Source organism: Trachymyrmex cornetzi, unplaced genomic scaffold, assembly GCF_001594075.2.
Source record: "Trachymyrmex cornetzi isolate Tcor2-1 unplaced genomic scaffold, Tcor1.1 scaffold396, whole genome shotgun sequence".
Lineage (NCBI taxonomy): Eukaryota > Metazoa > Arthropoda > Insecta > Hymenoptera > Formicidae > Trachymyrmex > Trachymyrmex cornetzi.
The window spans coordinates 1,210,681-1,234,666 of NW_017298703.1; the positions used below are offsets into that span (position 1 = coordinate 1,210,681).

Consider the following 23,986-nt stretch of genomic DNA (forward strand, 5'->3'; position numbering starts at 1 on the left):
GGCGCGAGTGGAAGCGGAAAGGGTGGCACTACGTCAGTCGAGACGTACTGCGAGAAGCGCGTTGTCGGGCTGACGCGACATCCGTGACTGCAATAAGTGATAAAAAATAAATAGAGCTTTAAACGGACACGCTATATAACCACTAACGGTGCAATTTATCTCGGTACTTTTCCCCCCTCTCTTACTAGATTTCAATTTAGATCCATTAAAATGTAAATCAGAGAGGGTATTTGTTCGAGCGCGGAAGAATCGAGCTACGCTTTTTCTTCGGGCTTCTTTCCGTTGACTCTACTGACGATGGTCTGTTTGTTTTACGAGAAAAACATGGATTAATACTGACGACGAATGTACGTACATATTGTACATCGATCGCCAATATCTGAAACAACAGGACGTTTAGCCACTGAATTCTCTCTAAATTCATCATAAAATCACTTGTTCAATCATTTTATTTGATTAATATATTATAAAATCTATTTTATTATAATAACTAACGCAACTTAACGCTTATTACAAAATCACTTTTATCTTGAATGAACTGATAAAAATTAATATAGCATTCGTTTAATATTTATTAATAACTTGAAGAAGATTAATGAAGTTAGCTATGTATGATAAATTTCATTAATAATATATAATCGCTTTTAATGGTTTCCCTGTAAAATTCGCGTCGTTTAACTTAGCTATCAGCTCGAACTATTAATTTATAAACTGCATAAGATGTTTACTCTTAATATTAATTATTACACAGAAAAAAAAATCGCAAAAATAAATGGAATGGAACTCTTAAAAAGAAAGTAAGAACTCGTGATATTACCGCGGTAGTTTAATATAGAGTTAGCGTTTCAAAACCGAAAAATCATTTCGTAGTATATAAATTCACATAAGAATCATATAAGCATTACGATCCAGCTAGACCATTTAAGGCTTTGATTTCTATAGTTTGTGTTATCACATATACGGTCCTACAATATATTATATTACTTAAAAAAAAAGTATTACCAAGTTAACTCGAAATATTATCTTATACAGTGGAAAAGCGAGTGATAAATTATTTTTGGACGGATAGACCAGATTTCTCGATGTAGGAAAACTCGGCAAGATGAAAAGAATAGGGGGCTGCTTAATAATTGCTTAATGTCGCGACCGATCTCTATCGCATAGGGGAATTTAACGGTGCCTCGCTCTATTCTCGAGACGATATGTCCCGCGTCGGAGACTATTTATTTTCACTTACATCGGTCAGTCGTCAAGGCTCTTGGAGGGAAAAATTGGCCATCATCCATCAACCTGACCTTTCCGCAGCACGATCGGGAAGTCCGCATGGCTGTGTTACACGTGGTCGGATATAGGTACACACTGTGGCAGAGCGTCTTTTCCTCGACGGACTGGGTGAGAGCATTAATGAATCTTGCTCGGTTACTCTGCTTGGCTTTCGACGAATTACCTTTCATCGAATTAAGTTCGCCTCATGAAACAGTGATTTCATGATGAAATTGTGGAAGTCCGTTCTTTCACAGTCTCACGATGAAGCTGAGACCATGCGAATTTTGCTTTAGCATTCTGCTCCTTGGAATTTACGTGACATCGACGTATCATTCCTGCGCGATCATTACGGTTATTATGTCTGTTACGGTTACGATGATTGTTATAGTCGTTATAGTCTTGGCCATTAAGGTCCTTATTATGGATATTCATCGCTTAGGATGATACGCTCTTGGATTTTCGCGTTACACTTTGGAGCTCTTGAGCTCGGGCAGGAATATCCTATTCCCGCCCTGAAATAGAATACTTCTCAAGCAAAATTCCGTTCAAATAAAACGGCTTTCAACACAGTCTTTAATCAGGAAACTGAAATCTCGAAAGTCGTTTAAAGAAGTTAATTAAAAAAAACTGCGAAATCCTGAATAACCTTTTAAAGAACTCAAGTTTACTTTAAAAGAAATATATAAATTCTACAGTTATATTTAGAACATATAGATACAGTTATATTTAATATGAAATTAGTAAAGTGATTATAACTATTGAGTATGAAAATATAATCCAATATTATTAGGTAAAAAAACGTTTAAATATAAAATCCGAGCTATCTTAAAAGATTTTAATATGAACAGAATTGAGACTTAATTATAGCCTTATGGATATTATTCTTATTATTTAATGTTTTTTTCTAAAACTAAAGCTATACTATATATCAACATCTAGTATCTCCTTTTGCATAACGTGAGCAAAGTTAATGGAACATTTTATCACGGGAAATATTACGTTTAGTCATTCCTGAAAAGTAAAGTAGCTAACAAAACTAATAAAATTCTTTTTGGTACATAATTGTAACCGCAATCGTGCAAATATGAACTGTTAATTAAATATTTAACATACTGCCGCAAACTTTTCTGTTTGACCAAGCCATCATGGGTGTACGAAACTATAGTACACATCCGTGTACAAACTGAACATCTGTCAAACGGTCTCGATGATACTCTTTGCACCCATATATATTTGCTGCCTGTTCCCGTTTCAAACAACAAGTTACGAGCCAACGAAATTTCGTGATAAACTCTGTAACAGTCACGCGTGAACGCAGTGTTGTGTGAAAAGCGATTCTTGCCAAATCTATCATATACCGCGGGCGTCATGATAAAGCACTGAGAAAAAAAGCCATTCTCTTTGTTACTCGCCCGTATGTTAGTTTTGCTGATAAACAAAAATCCCTGATAGTATACGCGGTATATTTACATATATCTTTGCTTTCGTGTCAAGAACGGAGAAAAGGATACAGTAATCTATTTTCCGTGTCACAAACGAAAAGTATCCGATAGATATTCATGTCCTGACTATCATTAAATCGAGTTACGATAACTATATAATTATATGGTGGCACAAAATGACATACCATTTAATTTCTTCATTAAAACCATACATTTGTGGAGTATTAGTTTTTTAACTGTGTGAGCAAATTTTGTTCTTTATGAAAATTCTATTAGATGCGGCATGAGGAGTCGGAATTGGGCAAAGATAAAGATACACTCGTGTGTCTGTGAAATACAGGATGGCGCACAAAATGTACCATTTGCTTTACATTTAACACATTTATTTTTAACAAAATTGACACAGAATTGATATAGAATTAATTACTAAAGTCTGGAAAATTGTTTCAAATTGAATAACATTACATTATGTATGACTGGTCTCTACTGTGATGTCTGTGATTAACCAATTTGTTTACTGCTTACGTTTTGGGACCTACGCACAATCAAAGACAGAGGGAATAGGAACAGAGAATAATAGATTTCAACCTGCTAGAAACCGGTTACACCGGAATACGTGGTTTCTGATAGGTTGAAATCTATTATTCCCGGTTCCTATTCCCTATTTCCTTGATTATGCGCAGCCCCTTAAACACATTGAAAAGCACAATTATCACAAAATTCTCGACGCGCATAACGCAAAAAATCACGCGCGTTTGAAACTTGTGTTAATAAAATGTTGCATATGAAAGAGAGGACACAGAATTGCAACACTGAAAAAGGTTGCACGAGTGGATGCAATAACAGCACTTGCCATCGTATCCTCACAGCACTTTCGAGCTTTCACCGCCATTGCTCCCTTGTTTTACCAGTTATTCCTACGATGACAATAATCGATGTATACGTATAATATTATATTGTTTATTAAATGCACGTCGAGTGGAGTAATGGGAAGTGATGAATAAATGGGATAACATAATGATTTTCCAATGATAAAATGAGCAGAAATTTTTAACTGATTAAACAGTAAGTAAAAGAATTTAATGAATTTAATAACCATTAAGATTATCAATTTTTTACGTTATCTATTTACTCAAAGGTATTAATTATATAGATATTTATATATATATTTATTAAATAAATGTATTATAATTATAATAACATATATATCCATATACCATTTTCTTGTTTATCTATTATTGCTTTTGCAAATAATATATTAATTAATGTATTAATGTATATTTAAATAATATTCAAAATCTTTTAACAAATTCAGCATTTTTTTAACAAGGACACTCATACACACTATTTACTTTATTTACAAAATTTTATTTTACTACTTATTATCTATACTGTTTTCACTTGATATATCTCAATATTATATTTTATATATATTATAATTTAAATATTATATCATCACATTTTTCTATTGAGAAAAAGTCAATTCTACATAATATATTGTCATTTCACTGCACTAAACATAAATGCAAATTTTGAATGTAATAATTTTCGTAATCTTCGAACTTGCGCTTCCAAATGATTCTCTTTATGGCCTTCATCTTTGTGCTGTCTCCCTAGAGATTTCACAATCGTGTTGAGCAACGATCACCAAAGGGATAATAAAGGATAGAACGGAATTAAGGGCAAGGAAAGTTCGTAAACCGGGGATGCATTCCCATTGACTGCCGTTATTGCACGTTATTCTATGTGGCAAACGATATCGCCGTTGTGTTGCGACGTATCTTGAAAGAGTGCAAACCGGATGTAGCTCGAAGCGAGACGATGATCGATTGTTGAGCGGTGGTCAATCGATTCGTGAGACATCGAGAACATACGATGTCGTCAACTGTGTCCATCTTGGCGAAGACAGTAGATCGGGGGACATGGACTTATCCATCATGCTCCGGATGCGGGACAAAGGATAATAAATGGCCGCGACGCGATCCTCCGCGAGTATTTGAAAAGATGGGCGGAATACGCCTTCGAACTGCACGCGACTTTAAATCACGTCGGCCCACAAGCGTCACCGATACAGATACCGGCTTTGAAGCAAATGCTCCATGCTTGAGTTATCTCCACTCCTGTCGATAGCTTCTGAATACTATCGCGAAGAATACAAATTCAAACGTCCTTCCTGTTAGGGGCAATTCGTGGCAAGTATAAATGGCAATGCATTTCATATCTTATATTATATTTCAGAATAATTCAAAAAAAAGAGAAATGCAAACGATAAATGATTAATTGGTTACAGTTCGTTGAGACAACTGCTATATTGAAATTGCTCTTACCGAAAGTTTTGTCTTAATACTTTAATGTGATTTTTAAAAAATATATTTAATGTAATTATCTAGTAAAAAAAAACACATGCAATGTATTTCTACTTTCTTTTACTTGCATAATAGGTTTAAATTGTAAATCATACATCGAAAATTACGTGTTGTTTAAAAGCAGCGTAGTTCTTATTTTTTTACCGCGTATTTAATAATTTAAAAAACAATTCTCTTTTTTAGAAAAAATTAAGAAGATATCATTAATCATAATTTAATTAAATGTTAAACGTTCAATATTTTGCTAACTAAACTTCGAATAAAAATCTAGAATTAAACATTTATACTAATACATTTATACTATATGTGCTATTACATGTACTTATTTTAATAATATAAATACAATTTTTTGATACAATGTTTTAACTTATCATATAAACAAAAGCGGATGTACTTGATTGTGAAAATTTAATAATGTGAAATTACGAGGGCGTATTAAAATATAATATAAAACAGAGAATTAAGTTTTAAGCTAAACAATTCACTCTTTAATTTTTCAAAATATACATATTTCATATAATATAATCTTTTTTAAAATACGCTTTCTGCGTTGGAATCATTTATTGTCTCATCTCACTCCTTTTACGCTTGTCAATACAAAATCCATTAACTGAAAAGCGTTCGCAAATCGCTTGCGCTGCTTTTATGACTTCCTCATCCAATATAAAACGTCGACCTTTTAATTCTTTGATTGTTGGAAATAGTCGCAGAGAGCAAAGGGTGACAGAGAATGAAGAACAACATCGATGCTTTTTTTCTTCTAACAAGTTGGACGTGAGATTTTCGCAATGTGATAAAAACTGACAAACTAAACAATTAATAAAATATCAATCTCTAGTGCAAACAAAAATCGTCCAGTTTTACTAGATACGACATCTGTCAGAGTGATTCGAGGAACCTTATATAATCTGATTGCGAAGTCAAGTCGTGAAATGTTTTGTCGTGAGAGGAGATTCTCCATAAATTCTAACGTCACATCCGGCTTTACCATGTGAATACGATTGGGATTTATCTTATGTGATTAATTCACAGTAAACCATAAAACAGAATTTCCATCTTTCAGTTCGATTTGAGACATCGTAGCTTCTTCTAGAAAATGTCTTGAGTTTACTATTTGCATATCGATTTTCAGGAAGAGAGATATTTTATTTGAATTCGTAAAATTGTTAAATTATTACTGTCATATTTGTATTTGCTATAAAATAATATTTATTTAGATGTATAAGATAAAATAATATTCGTAGGATCGAATAATATCAAGCGATTGGTAAAAACTAATCATAAGGTAAATAATAATAAGTTAATCTAGATTGCTTGTATAAATAAACCAAATTTTGAGTAAAGATGCGCTAAATGCGGTCAAGGCTAGATTTTAGTATAATAATATTTTTTATGAATATTTAAATACATTTTCCAGCACTTTAAACTGCGCACTGAACATAGCCGGTCTTGAAAACGCAGTTCTAAATTAAAGTTGGAAATAGTAGTATCATAAATTAAATAGATCAATTTAATAATTTAGTAATGACGCTAAAATAAGCATCTTAAATCACTGAAAAGAACTTATTGAGAAAAATATTATTTTAGCCAGGGTTATTATTTTAAATCTGGAAGTTCATAAGATATAGTATTGACGCTTCTTTACTTAATTTATATCTAAGGTAATTACTAAAAATTATATGAATACTCACTTTAAAAAATCTATCAAGTGACGAAAAAAAACTATATTCCACAGTATCTAGAATGTAGCTGATATGAAATTTTATAATCTAGTACAGAAACGTGTGACTAATAGGAATTCATGTCACGATCAATCGGAATTCTTTTCAGGACTTGCATACCGTCGACTTAGAAGAATTCAAGCATGGCGGGACCAATATCACTGCCTTTCGATTAGTGGATCCAGAGAAGCCGGAAATTCAAAAGGTAATTCAGGACTGGATCTACGGTGAGAAACGCTATAATCGTGAGCTCGACATGGGACAGAACAGTAACAAGGTAAGATGCAACTCATAGAAAGTTAACGATAGTAACCGAAAATGGATTGCCACTGCTGTATTATAGCGTAATATTGAAGTAGTTTATTTTATCGATGCCGATATTTCGCTCTCCAAGTTCGTCTCAAGTATAAATATAAATAATACACGGTGCAAGATATACGGCGTCGCAAAGTGTAAGCGTAGGATGTTATGTATGCAAATGCAAAGATCGTTTCACGACGAAATATGTTCCCGTCCTTAAAGCGGCCGCGCGTCTCACGTAATAACACTCTAATTTCGCATTCTTCGTGCAAGCCCGCTTGACAGCCGCATCGATCTACTTCTTCTTGGTTCTTTCGCTCGCGAGACTTAGCGAGAGCCGGTTCACGCTCTTTGACATGACCGAGAATAACGGAGCGAATGTAATAATTGAGTATTACCCTATTTGAAACTTGACTACTACCTTGGGGAAATTGAATTCCCCGTGACACATGCCGATTCTCATAAGAATGCAAATATGACAAAAAACCGAATGACTGGTTCCATAATTCTTGATTCCGTTCTCCATTCGGCAAACTCGCTACCATTACTATTATATGTAACGCGAGTAGTTCAAAATCCTTATGATTAAACAGATATTAAACAATATTGATTTATCTCTAAATTTTTATCCGTATTATTCCTCCAAAGAATGAATTAAAAACCAGGACAATGTACACAATGCGGTATATAAATTATGAAATAAAAATTATTTTTTTAAAATAGCATATAAAAAATATTTTGAATATTTTTTATTCAAATTAGGATCCTTTACAATCAATACACCGTTCTGCTCTTGTTTTTAATCTTTGCATCCTCTTTTGTAATTATCTTCAGTTGGTCGGTCATAGCGGTTTAAATTTTTGAAATAGCGTGGTTCAAAAAATATTGTAATTTAAATGAAACTGAGATTACAATTGAAAGGTTCAAGATTCAATATTCTAGAAAATGAGAGCAGAATGTATTGATTGTAAAGAATCCTATTTTAAATACAAAGTATTCAAAGTACTTTTCTGACATGTTCTTTATTTAACATAATTTTTGAACTTAAGAATCACAATATGTACAAATATCAAACTAACCACATTGTTCTAATTATTAATAATTAAAAATAGCACAGTATTAGCAAGACAGTATGAACTTTCCCAATAGATAATCACATTTCATTTTAAACGGATTAGAACTTAAATTAGGTTTTACCGAAATATTATATATATATATATATATATATATATATATTTTGCATATTTACAAAATGCTACAAATTAAATCCAGTCAAATTTTCGGTACCAATAAATTAATTACTAATCAAGAAATTTACAGAAAATGTACCTCTACATCTGTTATAATTTACATAAAATTATGTAATTATAGAATACAGGCACTTATATAAATATAATTACTACATTTACACGGCATCCTTGATCGGATTTAATAACATACGTAATTAAGAAACCAACCAAACACAATCATTCCAGTCTTCAGAAGAATAGCTGTGATTGGCCAATTAAGGGTGCTGTGTAAATGTAGTCAATTATTCTCTATATATCTACATATACTTTGTGCTTGGAAGAAAAGATATTTAAATCTAAGAGTAGTAAAATTTTTAAAAGCTTTCGAAAGTTTTCTATCTAAAAACGAATCTCAGTTTGAAAGTAACAAAAGCTCCAAGTATCTATTTGGAGCTTTTGTTACTTTCAAACTGAGATTTATTTTTCAGTAAGGATAAAAATATTTATTGGTTAATATTATTTTATATCTATAATTTATAAAATATGTACATTCAGCACACACGTGTTCACTATTACATTATTTTTTGTTTCAAGGATCCTATATGTATATTTCTAACATATTCCGTATAAAAGATTTAAATACCTATTATTATAACTTCAAAAAATAACATCAATATCAAATTTTGGGACAATTTCAGTTTAAATACTAATTCTATATATATATTATATGTAAATAATAAAGGCAAATATTTTTTAATGATTACTTGAAATAAATATGAATTTAAAGTTTGTAAAATGATTATGTTGCTAAACAACCAAGAAGTAAGTACACACGGCGTTCCCGTGTTTATTATACATATTAACAAGAACCACCAAGCTAGAACGTTATATTATTACACACTACATCCGTACTCATAATATTATATTACGCAAATTCACATCTGTAACATAATGTTAATACATATATAGTAACTACAAGAAGTAGGTTGCTTTTCAATTTTATATCATATCACCGCTCTCTCGGTTCCCGCAAACCGTCAGAGTAAGCGCATCTCCGTTTTTGCACGTCTCGAATTTGAAGAGGTCAGGTTAGATAGAACGTAGTCCGCGCACAAACATGATTTCCATGTTAGTTTCGTTTCGTTGCAAGTTGTAAGTGTGTGATCCGCGTCCTTTACTTCCATAAGCCGATTTCAAATACAATCCATACGAAGGCGAGAACGTCGCGTGACTCGTAGCGCAGGAAATTACGTGTGCAGTTTACCTACTTCTGTACTGAACACATTCTGTACACAGCGGCGTAATGAAACGGAGGCAAATTAATCGATATATACGTATATAGACGGTGTACATGAAAGTACATGCAAGTTTGCAAGTATTTCCATTAAGTCGACATTTTATTAGATGTATCGATTAAATCGATATGCCGACATTCCGTATGGCGTTATAGTGTAAGATTGAATATTAACCCTCCATCTATAACCTTTTTTCACACAAATTTTACTCTCAAATTTCTTCGAAATAAAGAGAGGAGGACTTTAAAAGCTTAGAACAGTGAAAAAAAATTTAAACTGGACGGAGGAAATAAAAACATGACTGTAGACGAGAAGTTACATGTCAGAATCCATATGAAATATAATAATTCGTTGGAGTCCACATAGGATATGTTAAATTTATGCACAATGTAAACTATATTAGAAAGACAGTTTATAAATATTTATTTTTTCTTAATGTTTGTGTTAAAAGATTTATAATCATTCATCATTATTGTCTCTCATTGCAATGTTAATCAATTAAATTTATACTAAATGTTTGTATAAAATTTATTTTTTGTACAATATGCATTTAGTATTGATGACACGTAATGATAAATTTAAAGACAAATAGATTCAAAGATTGATTGCTCCTTTTTTGCTTAATTTGTTGATTGCTCAATGTTTCTCAATTAATTACATATAACTATTAGGGAATGACTAATCACGATGTCTCGTGAAATAGCAGTCTTTGCTTCTTTTCGTTTATCTATATCAAAATTACTTGAGTCAACACCATTAGTCTCACCATTGTTCTATTTATATCTACAACTTGTCACGCCTTAACATGCTAATATATTTATTAAAGTAATTACATAGCATTTTTCACGTTTGCGTGTAAACAAAGAAAGAATTTATAAATATGTAATATAACTATGAAACATAATTTTTTCTGAAATAATATTATTTTATAAACGAATAAGCACAAATTATTAAGAAAAGCACTGCTAATTATAATTGATAATTATTTCTTTTATTAAATTTACGCTCTTACATCTTTAAATTCTAACATCTTATATTTTAAGCTTGGAGAACGTATGTTTTTGCTTAACATTTTTTTACTAATAAATAATGGTTAACAGATATGGATTATGTCAAATTATATTTCTGTTATAATACCATAAGTGCAATCTGGTTTCACAAGTTGAAGAAAGTAAAATCAAAATTTAAGGGTTTTAAGGGAGGTTTTTGGTCCAGAAAGTGATTTTCAAGGTTAAATTTCATGATTTTGCTAAAGGAAAGCTATTAAATATAGAAATTGAAGATTTTGAGTACATATTTATTTTTAAGTGTATGAATTTCTGAAAAACTCTATGAGTTTAATATTAAATAAACAATACTAAATTCTCTGAGTTTAATATTTTTAAAGTTATAAATCATTATGTACGGATCTCTTAACTTAAAATTACGATAAACATGATTGGAAGATTTTTATTCATTCGAAATAAAATTCTTAGTTAGTAACAAGAATAAAATTCTTGTACATGAATGTGGCTATCGTCCGTGCTAGAATCGGGTCAGTATAGGTCTGTTCTTTATCAATGAATTCTCTGAACTAATGCATATGGTACAATGTGTTGAATTGAAAAAATTACATTTGTTTCACTTCAACTTATTGCACCATGTGCACCTGTTTAAAGAATTTTTCGATAAAGAACAGGCCTCATATTTTAACAATTTATATTTTTTTTACTGAAAAGAAGTAAAACCTTTTAAAAAATTAGAACTTTGATGTTTAGCGCCGTCATTTTGCTAAAACTTAATATAACTTTTTTATTCTAATACAGGCAATAGAAATATTTACCTATATGTAGATTAAACATTTTAATGTATAAAAATGTATATAAACATTTTAATCTATAAAAATATATATTCACACCGAAATACTATTTAACTATTATGATCGAGCTCAGACTAATAAAGCCATTTCGTTACTTATTAAAAATTTTATCAATTTGTTTCGGATAAATAAAAATTATGTCTATACCATTATTTTAAAACGGTGAGTGTGGAAAAGAGACTATTTCTTTTAGCAGTCTTTCTCTCTCTCTCATAAATAAGAAATTAATAAATATTCTGTTATGTATATATGTAATATCTAGAAATTTCAAACATACGGTCAGTAAATCGTTTGAGAAAGAAATTTTGTATCTTGGAAGACACTCATCTACCATTCACAAGGTCGATATTTTTCACAAGGTGGATATTTTTGTAATTTTACCAAATATTAATGGATACCTTGCGGAAATATTAACTACGTTGGAACATCTGAAGATGGCTTGATATAAAGCCGAAATATGTAATGAAGCTTACTAACATTCAATTAAATTTTCATTTTATTTAGTTCTGTGACATATATATATTTTTAACGTTTTATTTGACTCTTATATGTCCTTTACAACATTATTTGAAATTTTATAATATTTAAGAGTCCTACGAATCTTTTTATTGTTATTTTAAAACGGGATATATGTAACGGTTTATAATTTTAAGGATGTGCACACACACATAACAGTTTATAATTTAAAAAATATCAAGGTTAGAAATTTCCAAAAATTCATACATATAATTTAAACATTAATAAATATATATTAAAAACCTTAAACTTTTACATTCAATAGCTTTTTTAAATCATAAAATTTAATTTAAAGAATCTCCTTTTTCTAGAATCCCCCCTTAAGAGTGAATTCCTGAATTGTATATAGTGTGTTACTGCCACACCCCATAAAAGAAGCAAGTAACGAAACGCCAATTCGCGAAAAGCGAATTATATCATCCGTCGCATCTGGCACGGCATCAACTGCAGAAAAGTTGAGAAGCGCGAATCCGTACGTTCGGCTATTTCGACGGAAGCAACATCTGCTGGGTCCAGCGCACTGGGCCCTTAAAAAGGCCAATTTGCCCGGACACGGTTGCACGTTCGCGTAAACTTCTCAACAACTTTTTGCCGATGTTCTGCGGTATACGTAGCTGCAACACCTCGTACAAGTATGTGACGGATCTGCTGCATCGTTCGTTGTAGCAGCGTGTGTTGCGACATTATTCCGTGAAAGATGTTTTCTCGTGTCACCTCCCTTTTTCGCGTGAAAGTCGAGATGTGATTCAAGCGCATTAATATTTACTCTGTTGCCATAACGTGATAAAAATAAGGATGTACTTCTTTAGCCTATTTCCGTGCAATTTATTTTTTCACTTTACACATGATTTTAAGATATTATTATATAAAATTATATATTGTAGTTAATGTATACCAAGCAGATTATTAATTTTTGATTATGTTAATGTTTAACATATGTTAAATATATTCATTTTATTATCTTTATATAATATAACCGCATTCCTGAAATTGAAAAACTCAATTTTTTATAGAAATGTAGTTACAATAAAATATATTTAATCTTTGCAATTACAATTCTAGAAATTTCTAAAAAAATGCAGCGCAACAGAGATAATAAAATCCTATTGAGTTAATCAATCTAATTAATGAATTTCATGAAAACATCATTTATAATGCAACTTGCAAAATTTGAACATTTTTGTTTTTTTCCATGAATTTCTATTAAAATTAAATAATTGGATTAAAATGATCGGTATTTAAAAAAATATTTTACGAAGCATAACGTAAATGCAATAAATTTGTGAAATAATTAATTGTAATTGTTGTACGTTGTCAAAAAAACAGTGACAATCCAATTCCTTGAATTAAAAATAATTTTGTTATTTTTAACTTCCACGTGTGTCAAAATGTAAATCAATCCATTTCTATAATTAATTTCAAAATAAACAACATTTATATTAACGTGTACACTTAATAAATAATAATAAATTTAAATCAAATTTAATAAATTTTCTTAAGTTAAATTTGACGTTATGAACTTAATAGCGCAGTAAATATTTTCAGGTATTTTAAAAAAAACTCTCTAATCGTTGGTCGTCTTCTACCTTCTTTTCTCTGTAATTTTAATATAAATTTTCTTTTAGAAAAATACGCGTTTGATCCGTGACCTGTACATAATATAGAGAAAATATGTAATAAAGTAATTCTGCTCATCATGCATGTGGTATATATATTAATATATAAAAGATATGCTATTGATTTAAATTTTCTTTTAAATTTTCTTTTTTTGTGTTAAGTCGTTAATATAATTATGCTTTGATAATATAAAAGCTTTGATAATAACAAGAATAAGGAAAAAGATATTATTCTCGTATTTTTCATCATATTCAAAACAATTTTTTCTTTCTCTCTCTTGTATCTTTGATCTTTACATTCTCTTCTTACTCAATCCTTTGTCGTTTCGTAGTTTAATTTTGAGAAACTAAGTAATTCATTAATGTAGAAAAAAATTATGTTTCAAGAATACTGAAGAATAATCTGAATAGTTCATCCAAGGCTTCTAGTAATAATACAAGGCATACTAATGTATAAATTGAACTAAACAGAAAAAATGCAATTACTCGTTATTCTTTTTGCGAAACATTTTTTTATGAAGTTTGCTCTTTTGTTGATTTATTGACGACAAAAAAATAATTACAACTATCTTTTTATCGGAAACATACTTTCGCGTACTTTGTTTTCTATCACATGGTATGGGCGGACGGGATTCGGTAGCTTGCCTGTAACATACAGAGACACCAATAGTTCACAGAAGATATATCATCGTGACGACAGATAGCGCGTCTTCTATACTCGCTTCGAAGAGAAGAGAAGAATGAAATGCCGGCACAAAGAAACATTCGGTCGACTTTCTTGTACAGTCTTATAAAATAAAACTTGTAAAATCGTCAATTGGAAGTCGCAAAACGAATGGTACCAAAGACTACGCCATCGATTCGTGGCACGCAGAGACGCTAGTAATAAAAACTTTCTCAATTTGCCAGTTTCATCAGGTACAGTGTCGCAGCTTTACGAGGCGCCGGCCATCAGACTTTGCGCCATTAAAATTAGAAATATAAAAGTTGTGGAATAATAAAGAAGAAAAGCAAGCAAGCTTCTTGAATCGAAATTTAGATACCTGTCAGTGAAATTATAGTTCTTTATATTCGACACTTATTAATTAAAAAAAAAACACTAAATATATAAAGCGTTAATCCGTTAATAGTAATATATTTATTATATATTTCTAGTTTAATTTCACTTTGTAGACTAGAAATATATCATATATTCAATAACTTAAGAAAACATGAGCTGTGAGGGATAAAATGGATTGATTTCGTTCTTTGTTATTGAGCAAGAGGACGTTTCATTAGAATTCATCTTTATGGAATGAATTCTTTTGATTGCAAGATCGTGCAATTTATAGAAAACCATGTCTTCAAATAAACATCGTATTCTTGATGAGAGATTTACAATAAAGAACTATTCCTTTCCTCAATAATTTGAAAACGTTCTATTATAAACACACGTGCAGCTATATATTAAAAGCATGCATATATGGATGTCAAGAAAATGAAATAAAAGGTATATCAATTTATGACTAACAAATTTTCTCAATAAACAACGTCGATAATGTCCTTCAGAAGAACAGGAATTCTTAATTGTCTCCTAACTCCACAATTAGATATCTAATAATTAGCTTCAATGTCACATTGTGCATATATGCAAAATATGAACAAAGCATTAAACAGAGCCAAGACATCATTGGAACAATTATGAGAGTTAACACGATCACAACATATAGTCGACGCTGCCATTCAAGATTTAATGACGATATTACGTAAAGGCGTCGTCACATAACAAACAATCACGTTTGGGTGAATTCTGTAACGGGGATATGTCTGTCCCTCGGAGGGATGTAGGCAATCCCATTACGAGCGTGTCAAAGCCAGGCTAATTAACTCAATCGCGTACACGCAGTAAACAAACGGACAATATATTGATTCGATTACAGACGAAATATAGCCTGGTAGAATCGTTAGAATCGGCAAGCGAACATAAGCTCGTTATTCCAGGTTTGTGCAGATTATTTTGCAACGCCACTTGTCAGCAGACTTGTGTAAGAAGTTCAACGCGGTGATTACATGGCACAATTTTGTTTCTTACTAATTAGCAAGTACATCCGTGCTTGCGATTTTCTATGGATGATTAAGGAACTCTCTCTCTATCCTTTCTCGATTCCATATATTTCACACAATCATCAATTATATTTTCAGTTATCGAATTTAAAGTTCTATACTGAGAAAAATGTTTTTGGTTGTACCAAGAAAAAGTACAAACAAAATGAATTTTGATTACATTAAATTAAATTTTCTGGTTATTTCGATTAGACTATTTAATAGATTTAATCGTTAAGTATTTGATTTATTCCTTTTTGATCGAATTTATCAAAATTTCAATTAATAAAACACCGATTTTTTTCAATGTGTATTACATGTGTATTATACTACTTCTTTTGTTCTTACAAAAACACAAAATATACATTGTTCTTACCTCGATTTTGGAAAATATATAATTAATTGTGCTTTTTCCTTTCATGCACGCATGGAGCAGAACAATTTAACTACTATAAAGGTAAGTTAAAAATACGTTTGTTAATAGACAAATAAAAAAATATCTGCTGCAGAATTGAGATTTTAATATAACCTATTTTAATATAATATATATATATATCCAGTCACATATATTTTTCAATTCTCATAAGTTTTATGGCGGAAAATACGTTTAAATGAATAACTGTGCCTTCAAACATTTCCTGGCGACATAAAAACGATCTGAATCGTTTTTACGCTTGTAATTCATTACTCGTAGAGCCAATGGAGCGCGATCCAACATCTCACATTTCATTATGAGTGAATTATCTGCGAAAAGCGAGAACATTTAATCAGGAACATCAACTGACTCATCTGTATAAATACTGGATTCTATGATTCCATATGAAATTATTACGATTGTTACATGTATATCATGGTCTGTTTTCTTAATGTATTGCACTATAAATAACGAGTTATAATTTTTGAAATTTAAGTTTTCCAAAAGTAGGAGAGAGAGAGAGAGAGAGAGAGAGAGAGAGAGAGAGAGAGAGAGAGACAGAAAAAATAATTCTTTTATTAATTTTATATAAATCTTATTCTTGTTATATGAAATTAAGTATTTAAAAAATTACGCTTGATAAAAAGAATATCATGAAAATAGAAAATTATTATTTATAAAGAATTCTGAGGCATTCCCCTGTATTCTATCAAATAGAATAAAAGTAGTATTAAAATCAGATACAATGGCATAAAATTTAACCGCATGTTTTTTTTTTATAAAAAAAGCATGAGAAGCTATCTCGAAGCTATTTACGATTCCGATCGTAGTCGCATCTCTATTAGAATCGATTTCTCGCTTGCTCACGAAATGTCGAAAAACCATTGAAATCGCCTCCAGATCGTTATCCGAATTTCCATGATAAGACAACTGATAAAAATTGAGATTATTTCGATCGGAAACTTTTCCGAATAATTTCATGACACCTTTCCAAGTGACGCAAAAGGAAATACTTCTATCGATACCTGGAACTAAATATTCACACGTCGATATCTTTCAACACGAAACTTTTACGTAAACTACTCGATGTGTTACATTTTTTATCTTTTGCGATACGCGATATATGAATAATGAATAAAATTAGGGGAAGCATCGTTTTCCTGAGAGACTTCTGTTTGTCCGAAACTTTGGGTCGATGTAAGGATATCACCTTACGATCCCTTCGTATTGGGAAACACGTGAATCGGATACATTGACTAGTTTCTTCGTAAATACAGCCCTGGGGAAAGGCCTCGTAAAATCCGGTAAGGATATTGGTTGTCCCGAATATATCGGGAGGAATATACACCCAAGGCGCGATATCTGAGGTGATATCGCTTTTACAGCGACAGTATCGCGGGGATACCACGCGCACGAGTTACGAAATATAAATGTTGGGGAAACAGAGGCGCCAATTTGCCGTGAAATCCTCCTAGAAGCCGAGATTTCGTTCACCCTTCGCACATTGAAGCGAAAACAGGAATTTCCCGTCTGACCTCTACCTCCAAATACGAGTCCTTTCATGAAATAGTGCATTCGAGATTTAACCTTTCTTCTCTGTTTGATAATTTCAATATCGTGTATTGTGAGGTGGAATTGCGAATTTCACTTAAAATAGTATGTAGAGTTAAGATTTTTCTTCGAAATCTAGCACCTATAATATCGCATGCAATTGTGTTTATACATTTGTATGTATTAAAAGTCTTATATGATAAGCATACAATCATTATATACTTTGTTTAATGAATAAATATATATTAATAAATATGCTAAATTTATTTTGTAATAATATGCTTTGTTTAATTAATAAAAATACATTGATAAATATATTAAATTTACATTGTAATAAAGAACATACAAAATTAAACTTTAATTTACAGTATTTTATTCGAAAAACCTAAACTTATCTACATGAATTTTGCTATAACTAACTTTAAAACTTTGGGAAATGTGTGAACAAAATGTTTTCTCTCACTTTTTATAAACGAAAAATATTACCAAAATTTTTGCTAAAACAGCAGATATGTACTGTACGTAAAAACATGACGTAGCCGCATGTATCACGAGTATTAATAACGAGAAAATTTATTACAAAAAAAAAAGGTTCGAATCATATTACACGACGTTGAGATAGCTTTTTCTAAATGGAAAAATGCTTTTTTTCTTGGCAAACCTCTTTGTGCGTAAAACCTTGCATTCAATCATTTTGTGTGAAATATTTTGTATACGCTACATCTCTTATATAACATCTCAACATGTGTGTGATTCGCAGACTGAAACATCGTTGCTGTACGATGCTGTCCATCTCTTTGCCAAAGCATTACACGATCTCGACACGTCCCAACAAATCGATATCAAACCGTTATCCTGCGAATCAACGGATACTTGGCCTCACGGATACTCTCTTATCAATTACATGAAGATCGTAAGTAACGTTAATTGAAACAGCTATATATTGTGTGTATTTTCAAATGTAGAACATATGTATGCTCTTTGTGTTAAAGTTTTGTTGAAAGTTTTCAACTTTCTCTCAAGCTAATTTAATACATATAAATATAGCTATTCTAATACATATAAATAAATTAGATACTACTAGATATTAGTAGATACTATTAGATATTAGAATATATGGATCGTACAATTGTTACGTTTATAACAATTCTATATATATGAGTAAACTATACATTAAACAGGTAATTTTTTTATTTTTCTCATTTCTTTATGTATTATTCTCTCATAGTTTCAATGTCTGCACACGATTCTCTTAATTTTGAATAATAATAATCCATCAATATAAATTTTTATTTTAACAGCGATTTTATGTAAATGATATGACAACTTTTTGTTAAATAATTTTTATATTTTTTGCATTTAATGCATAATCTCCATATTAAATGGAATATCAATTAGCTTTACATTTAGCACTACAACACTAAATATTCCACACTAGATACTATTAGATACTAGTAGATACTACTAGATATTAAAATATATAGATAATACAATTGTCACGTTTATAATTGACTTTAACTGAAATTAATGAAGCAATCAAATAAATTTAGATTAAGGACAATGATAAATCGGATCTGCGCGATCCTTTCAAGTCCCGGTAAAATATTTCATCTCGTAAAATATGTGCGATAAACGCTCGCGATAGTAAAGGCGATGCTTGTATATATTGACAGCCATCTTTCCACATGATTACTGCACGCTCGTATTCAACGAAGCAACGATGCAAGGCAGAAAGCGGGTTATCGCGAATATATCACGCCGGGGAGAAATTAATCTCGCGCACCACCAATCGATCGCACCGATAACGTAATAAGCCATTATAACGATATGCTTAATCCGACCAACTCGCTCGCTTTCCTTTCACGTAATCTACGTACCGTTCATTAACAAGCAGCACGAGTCTTGCCATGTGCATTACGCATAATACATGATAGGCTCTCACTCGTTATCTCGTAATGCATAAGACATAAAACAGAATTTTTATTTTTCTCTGTCTTGTTTTTCATAATATCTTAATCATCACAGAGGCAAATCACATATACAATAATACCATCATCCTCTTCTAACATTCTTATAAATTTTTTATATTTATTTTACGTTAATCTTGCACGTATATGTATATATTAAAAATAGTATAATACACACAAAAAATGGATTAATTTCTTTATCTTTAAAATCCATATTTATGATCATGCAGCACGAAAATTAATCATGCTTTTAATATCGCAGATATGATCAATATCGTCAGATATGACTGTGATATTAAATTATCTACGTACATGCAAGAAACTAGTAAAAGCCAAAACTAATTTTATTTAATGCTGATACAGATCCCGCGTTTTCTAATTCTTTAATTTTTAAAATGACACGCAAAAGTGTATCTTTGCATTATTTTTTACAAGTAAAGAAAACAATTTGATAAATACGTGACACGCGTGGTGAAGGAAGTCACGGGTGCATTGACTTTCCGCGATCTCTGCGATTGTTTTCATGAAACAATGGAAAGTTACTCCAGTTTAAACGAAGCTGTCACGCGTACTGACAAATTGTTCGCTGTTTTGCCATGGTGTATCCTGCAAAGGACCGCCTATGCAATCTGTACATAGATTTGTGCATAACATTCAAGCTAAATACAACGAAGTTTTTAATCAATATGTGGCTAATTTTCTAATTTTTTGAAAATTTATTTTATGAAAAATTTACTTAAAAAGACGAAAGTAAAGAAAATAAGGATTCTGTTTTCTATGTTAAATGAGACCCACTTCGAATATATAAACAGGTGATATCGTAATGTTATATAGACTATTTTTTTATGTAATTCTACATAAATATTACAATAAACTTTTCCCTTCATTCGCACAAAAATGTATTTCTTAACTGTATTTTAAAGGAATTTAATTTACCAAATATTTTTTTAATAGATAAAATAATGTATATGATAGAATCTATGTATGTGTGTAATATGCTGAAAAATTGTTCATATTAAATTACACCTTACCTATTTATTCGCAGCAAATATTGCCATGGCGAGTTGCAACTGCTTAACAATGAAATCGAACGTATATTAGACACAATAACTAGGAAATGGAAGTAACGCATTACCGTTACAAGTTATTTTTCGTGATAACGGTCAGATAATGGTGAAATCTTTTTCTTTTGTAGTTATGATGGCAACGTAGTTACATTTTTTTGGTAACGGTAACGAATTTTATAGTTATTTTTATCATTACTTTTTATACTTTGAACATATTTATATATGACAATTTTTGATATATTTTTTAATATTTCCGTATCGTTTTTATCATATAACCTGATGTCATTTTTAATCAATTTCTGTTCCATCCGCACCACATCCGCACCTCAGTTATGTTTTCACATATCAGTCTAATGTCATTATTGTTTATTGTTTTTATTAATATTTAAACAAAAAATATTGCCAAATTTTTTAGACTGATCTTATTTCAGCATTAAAAAAATAACGGGAAAGTAACGAATTGTTACTTTTTAAGTATCGATAACGATAACTTATTTGTGAGAATCAATAACTATAACAGTAACAAGTTATTTTTAAAAAGTAACTTTCCATTCTCTGACAGTAACACACGGTAGATACGAGTTACCGTGAATATAAATATGCGTTGCACGCAGGATATGGAAACGTGCCTCGTCATACACGTCGCCATGTCGAAATTGACAAGTACTGGAAGATATGTTCTACGCCGAGGCGGCTCTCATGTGCACCCGTGACTGCGTATATGTCACGAACGAACGAAATCTGTCGCTCACGCGGCCGAACGTCCTGACCAGGATAAGCAAAAACTGATATCGATAAAACCAGACATGTAATTTCGGCGAACTGGTTATGCAACTACCCAATTACGCGATACATGCGTCCGTGCCGGATTAAATGTTATATCAATAATTTTTATAAAAGTTGAAAATATCACCGATCAGTCGTGAAAAAATATTTATAAAAGAAATCGATTATTTAATTTTATCATCATCTAAAAGTCTTTCAGATATATAATTTGTAGTATGTCTCTTTTGATATTTAAAGCTATAAATTTTCAACGATAATTATTACGTAGTACGACGGTAAAGAAAAAGACTATAAAGAATATACTGCAACGAAATATTAACAAATATAATAACACTGATCGACACCAATTTGGCCTTAAAGTAAATGAAGCTGTTTCTGATCAATTTTGATGCGAATTACGAATGTAGTCCCAAAAATGTCGTACTATCAAGTTTTTAAGATATTATATTTTAACCTAAAAGTATAAAATGAAGTATACTTGGTGTAGAGAAAGTACAGGAACTTCTAAATATCTTAAAGAACTTGGGTGTTTAAGAAAGAAAGATTCATTTAAAGATTATATATTAAAAAGTTTATTACGATTCTACCAAGCCTGTGGAAAACAATATCTAAGATTCTTTCCACTACTTAAATAAGTAGTAATCAGTGTACCAAAACTATCAAAAACGATTTCATTTACTTTAAAACCAAACAGGTTGAATCTTTTTCGATCAGTGTAATTCTTGTATTGTGCGAAAACATTTTCTCAGTAATGAAAAAATTTTTCTCAATTGGCTAGTTATATTATAAAATTACAATATACCAAAAAATGTAGTATTAAATGTGCTATCAAAACGTTCTAAATATTATGATCGTGTTAGAATTTATTTGCTGGTTTTTACTATAGATTTCATAACGATTAATGCAGTCATCATCTTACTTTACTTTGTCACTGATAGTTTTTACAGACATATGATGATATGATAGTACATCTATTTATATGATATTGATACGGCATTAGTCGAGTAACGTAATAACAATCAATTAAAATGATCTTTCCAAGGATCACATCATAAGTCGTCAGTAATGTATAGCACCTATATTAATCTCGCGTGTCAGAACAGAATTTAATTTTGCGATGTTCATGTAACAGTAATTACAAACAGTCACTTAGAATTTCGTCCGCAATTACATTGTTTTAGAAATGTACAGAGTGACTAGTGCACAGAGAAAGACGTGGCAAAGTTCGATTATCATGAAATATATAATTACTCACGAATCGCTTTACGAACAGAATTTTCGTCTGTATATAAGATATATAATCGCATATTAATGCAACTTTAGTATTTCCATGTAATTGTGAAGTATAACATCCGGTATATGTTGCTGCCAGACGCCCATCTCGTATTTACGAGCGGTAAATGTGTAGACGTATACTTTATTTTCGTATGCGTAATAAATGCACCATGAATCTGGTCGTATCCAAGTTTGGTTGTATGTACGTCCATCTCGGTTCTCAAAAGTTTTTCGATCACAATCACGCAGCATATTGGCAATTAGATACGTAAATTCATTAAATTTTAAATCAAATCGAATCATTAAACTTTAAAATAAAATTAAGCTATTAATAACTTTGCTTTCAACAAAATATCTAAGATTGAAATAAGAAATTTACACTTAGTAAAGTTTGTGACACAATTTTTGAGAGTCACTGATCTACGCATATCAGACACATACAAGCGTATAAAACTCTTACAGATTGTACGTTGATTTATTCGCGCATAAACCGTTATGTTAGATACTTCAGTATTTCCAAATACATATAAGATATAGTAAAAAATAACAATATGTTTTAATATTATGATTTACGTTTGTATGTATAATTGAGGGGATGGGCGGAATAAAGGCACAATTCTACTTAGGCCCTTTTTCCGGCAATTAGCTTTTTCATGTATTTGATCGTAATAGAGAAGATTTATAACATGTAACTTCTTAAAGACATTACATAAATTCATTTAATATTGTATCTATTTATGTATAATAAAAAAAATAGCAAGTTATTTTAATTTTTATTAATATTAAGATTTTGTAATTAGGTCTTTATTACGCCCATCCCCTCAATTTTAAGTATAACATTTACAATTTTCAGTGAATACACAAATATCGTTTAATTATGACCTAATAAAATTAGTGAGAAAATATTATATTTATAACAATGTACAATTTTAACTGCTAAATATTTTCAACATATATTTTAGGTGGAGATGACAGGGCTCACGGGTATTATCAAGTTCGATCATCAGGGATTTCGCTCCGACTTCGTTCTAGACATCATCGAGCTGAATAACAAAGAAGGCTTGAAGAAAATCGGTACTTGGAATAGTACCAAAGGTATCAACTTTACGAGAAGCTACGGTGATGTTTACAGTCAAATCGTTGAAAACTTGCAGAATAAGACTTTCATCGTGACGACTATACTGGTGAGTGACGTTTCTAAAGAATACGTACGGCTTTCCTTTCCTTCAAACAT

The 23,986-nt window shown here is 30.9% G+C and overlaps 1 protein-coding gene across 1 annotated transcript in view; it reads left to right on the forward strand.

Annotated features, from left to right (window-relative positions):
• KaiR1D (Kainate-type ionotropic glutamate receptor subunit 1D) overlaps positions 1-23,986 on the forward strand; it is a 441,399-nt gene that overhangs the window by 404,896 nt on the left and 12,517 nt on the right. Inside the window, exons 9-12 of the mRNA XM_018512220.1 lie at positions 6,905-7,072; positions 16,128-16,148; positions 18,418-18,570; positions 23,715-23,936. Coding sequence (XP_018367722.1) covers positions 6,905-7,072; positions 16,128-16,148; positions 18,418-18,570; positions 23,715-23,936 — 564 coding nt within the window. The remainder of the gene's footprint in view (positions 1-6,904; positions 7,073-16,127; positions 16,149-18,417; positions 18,571-23,714; positions 23,937-23,986) is intronic.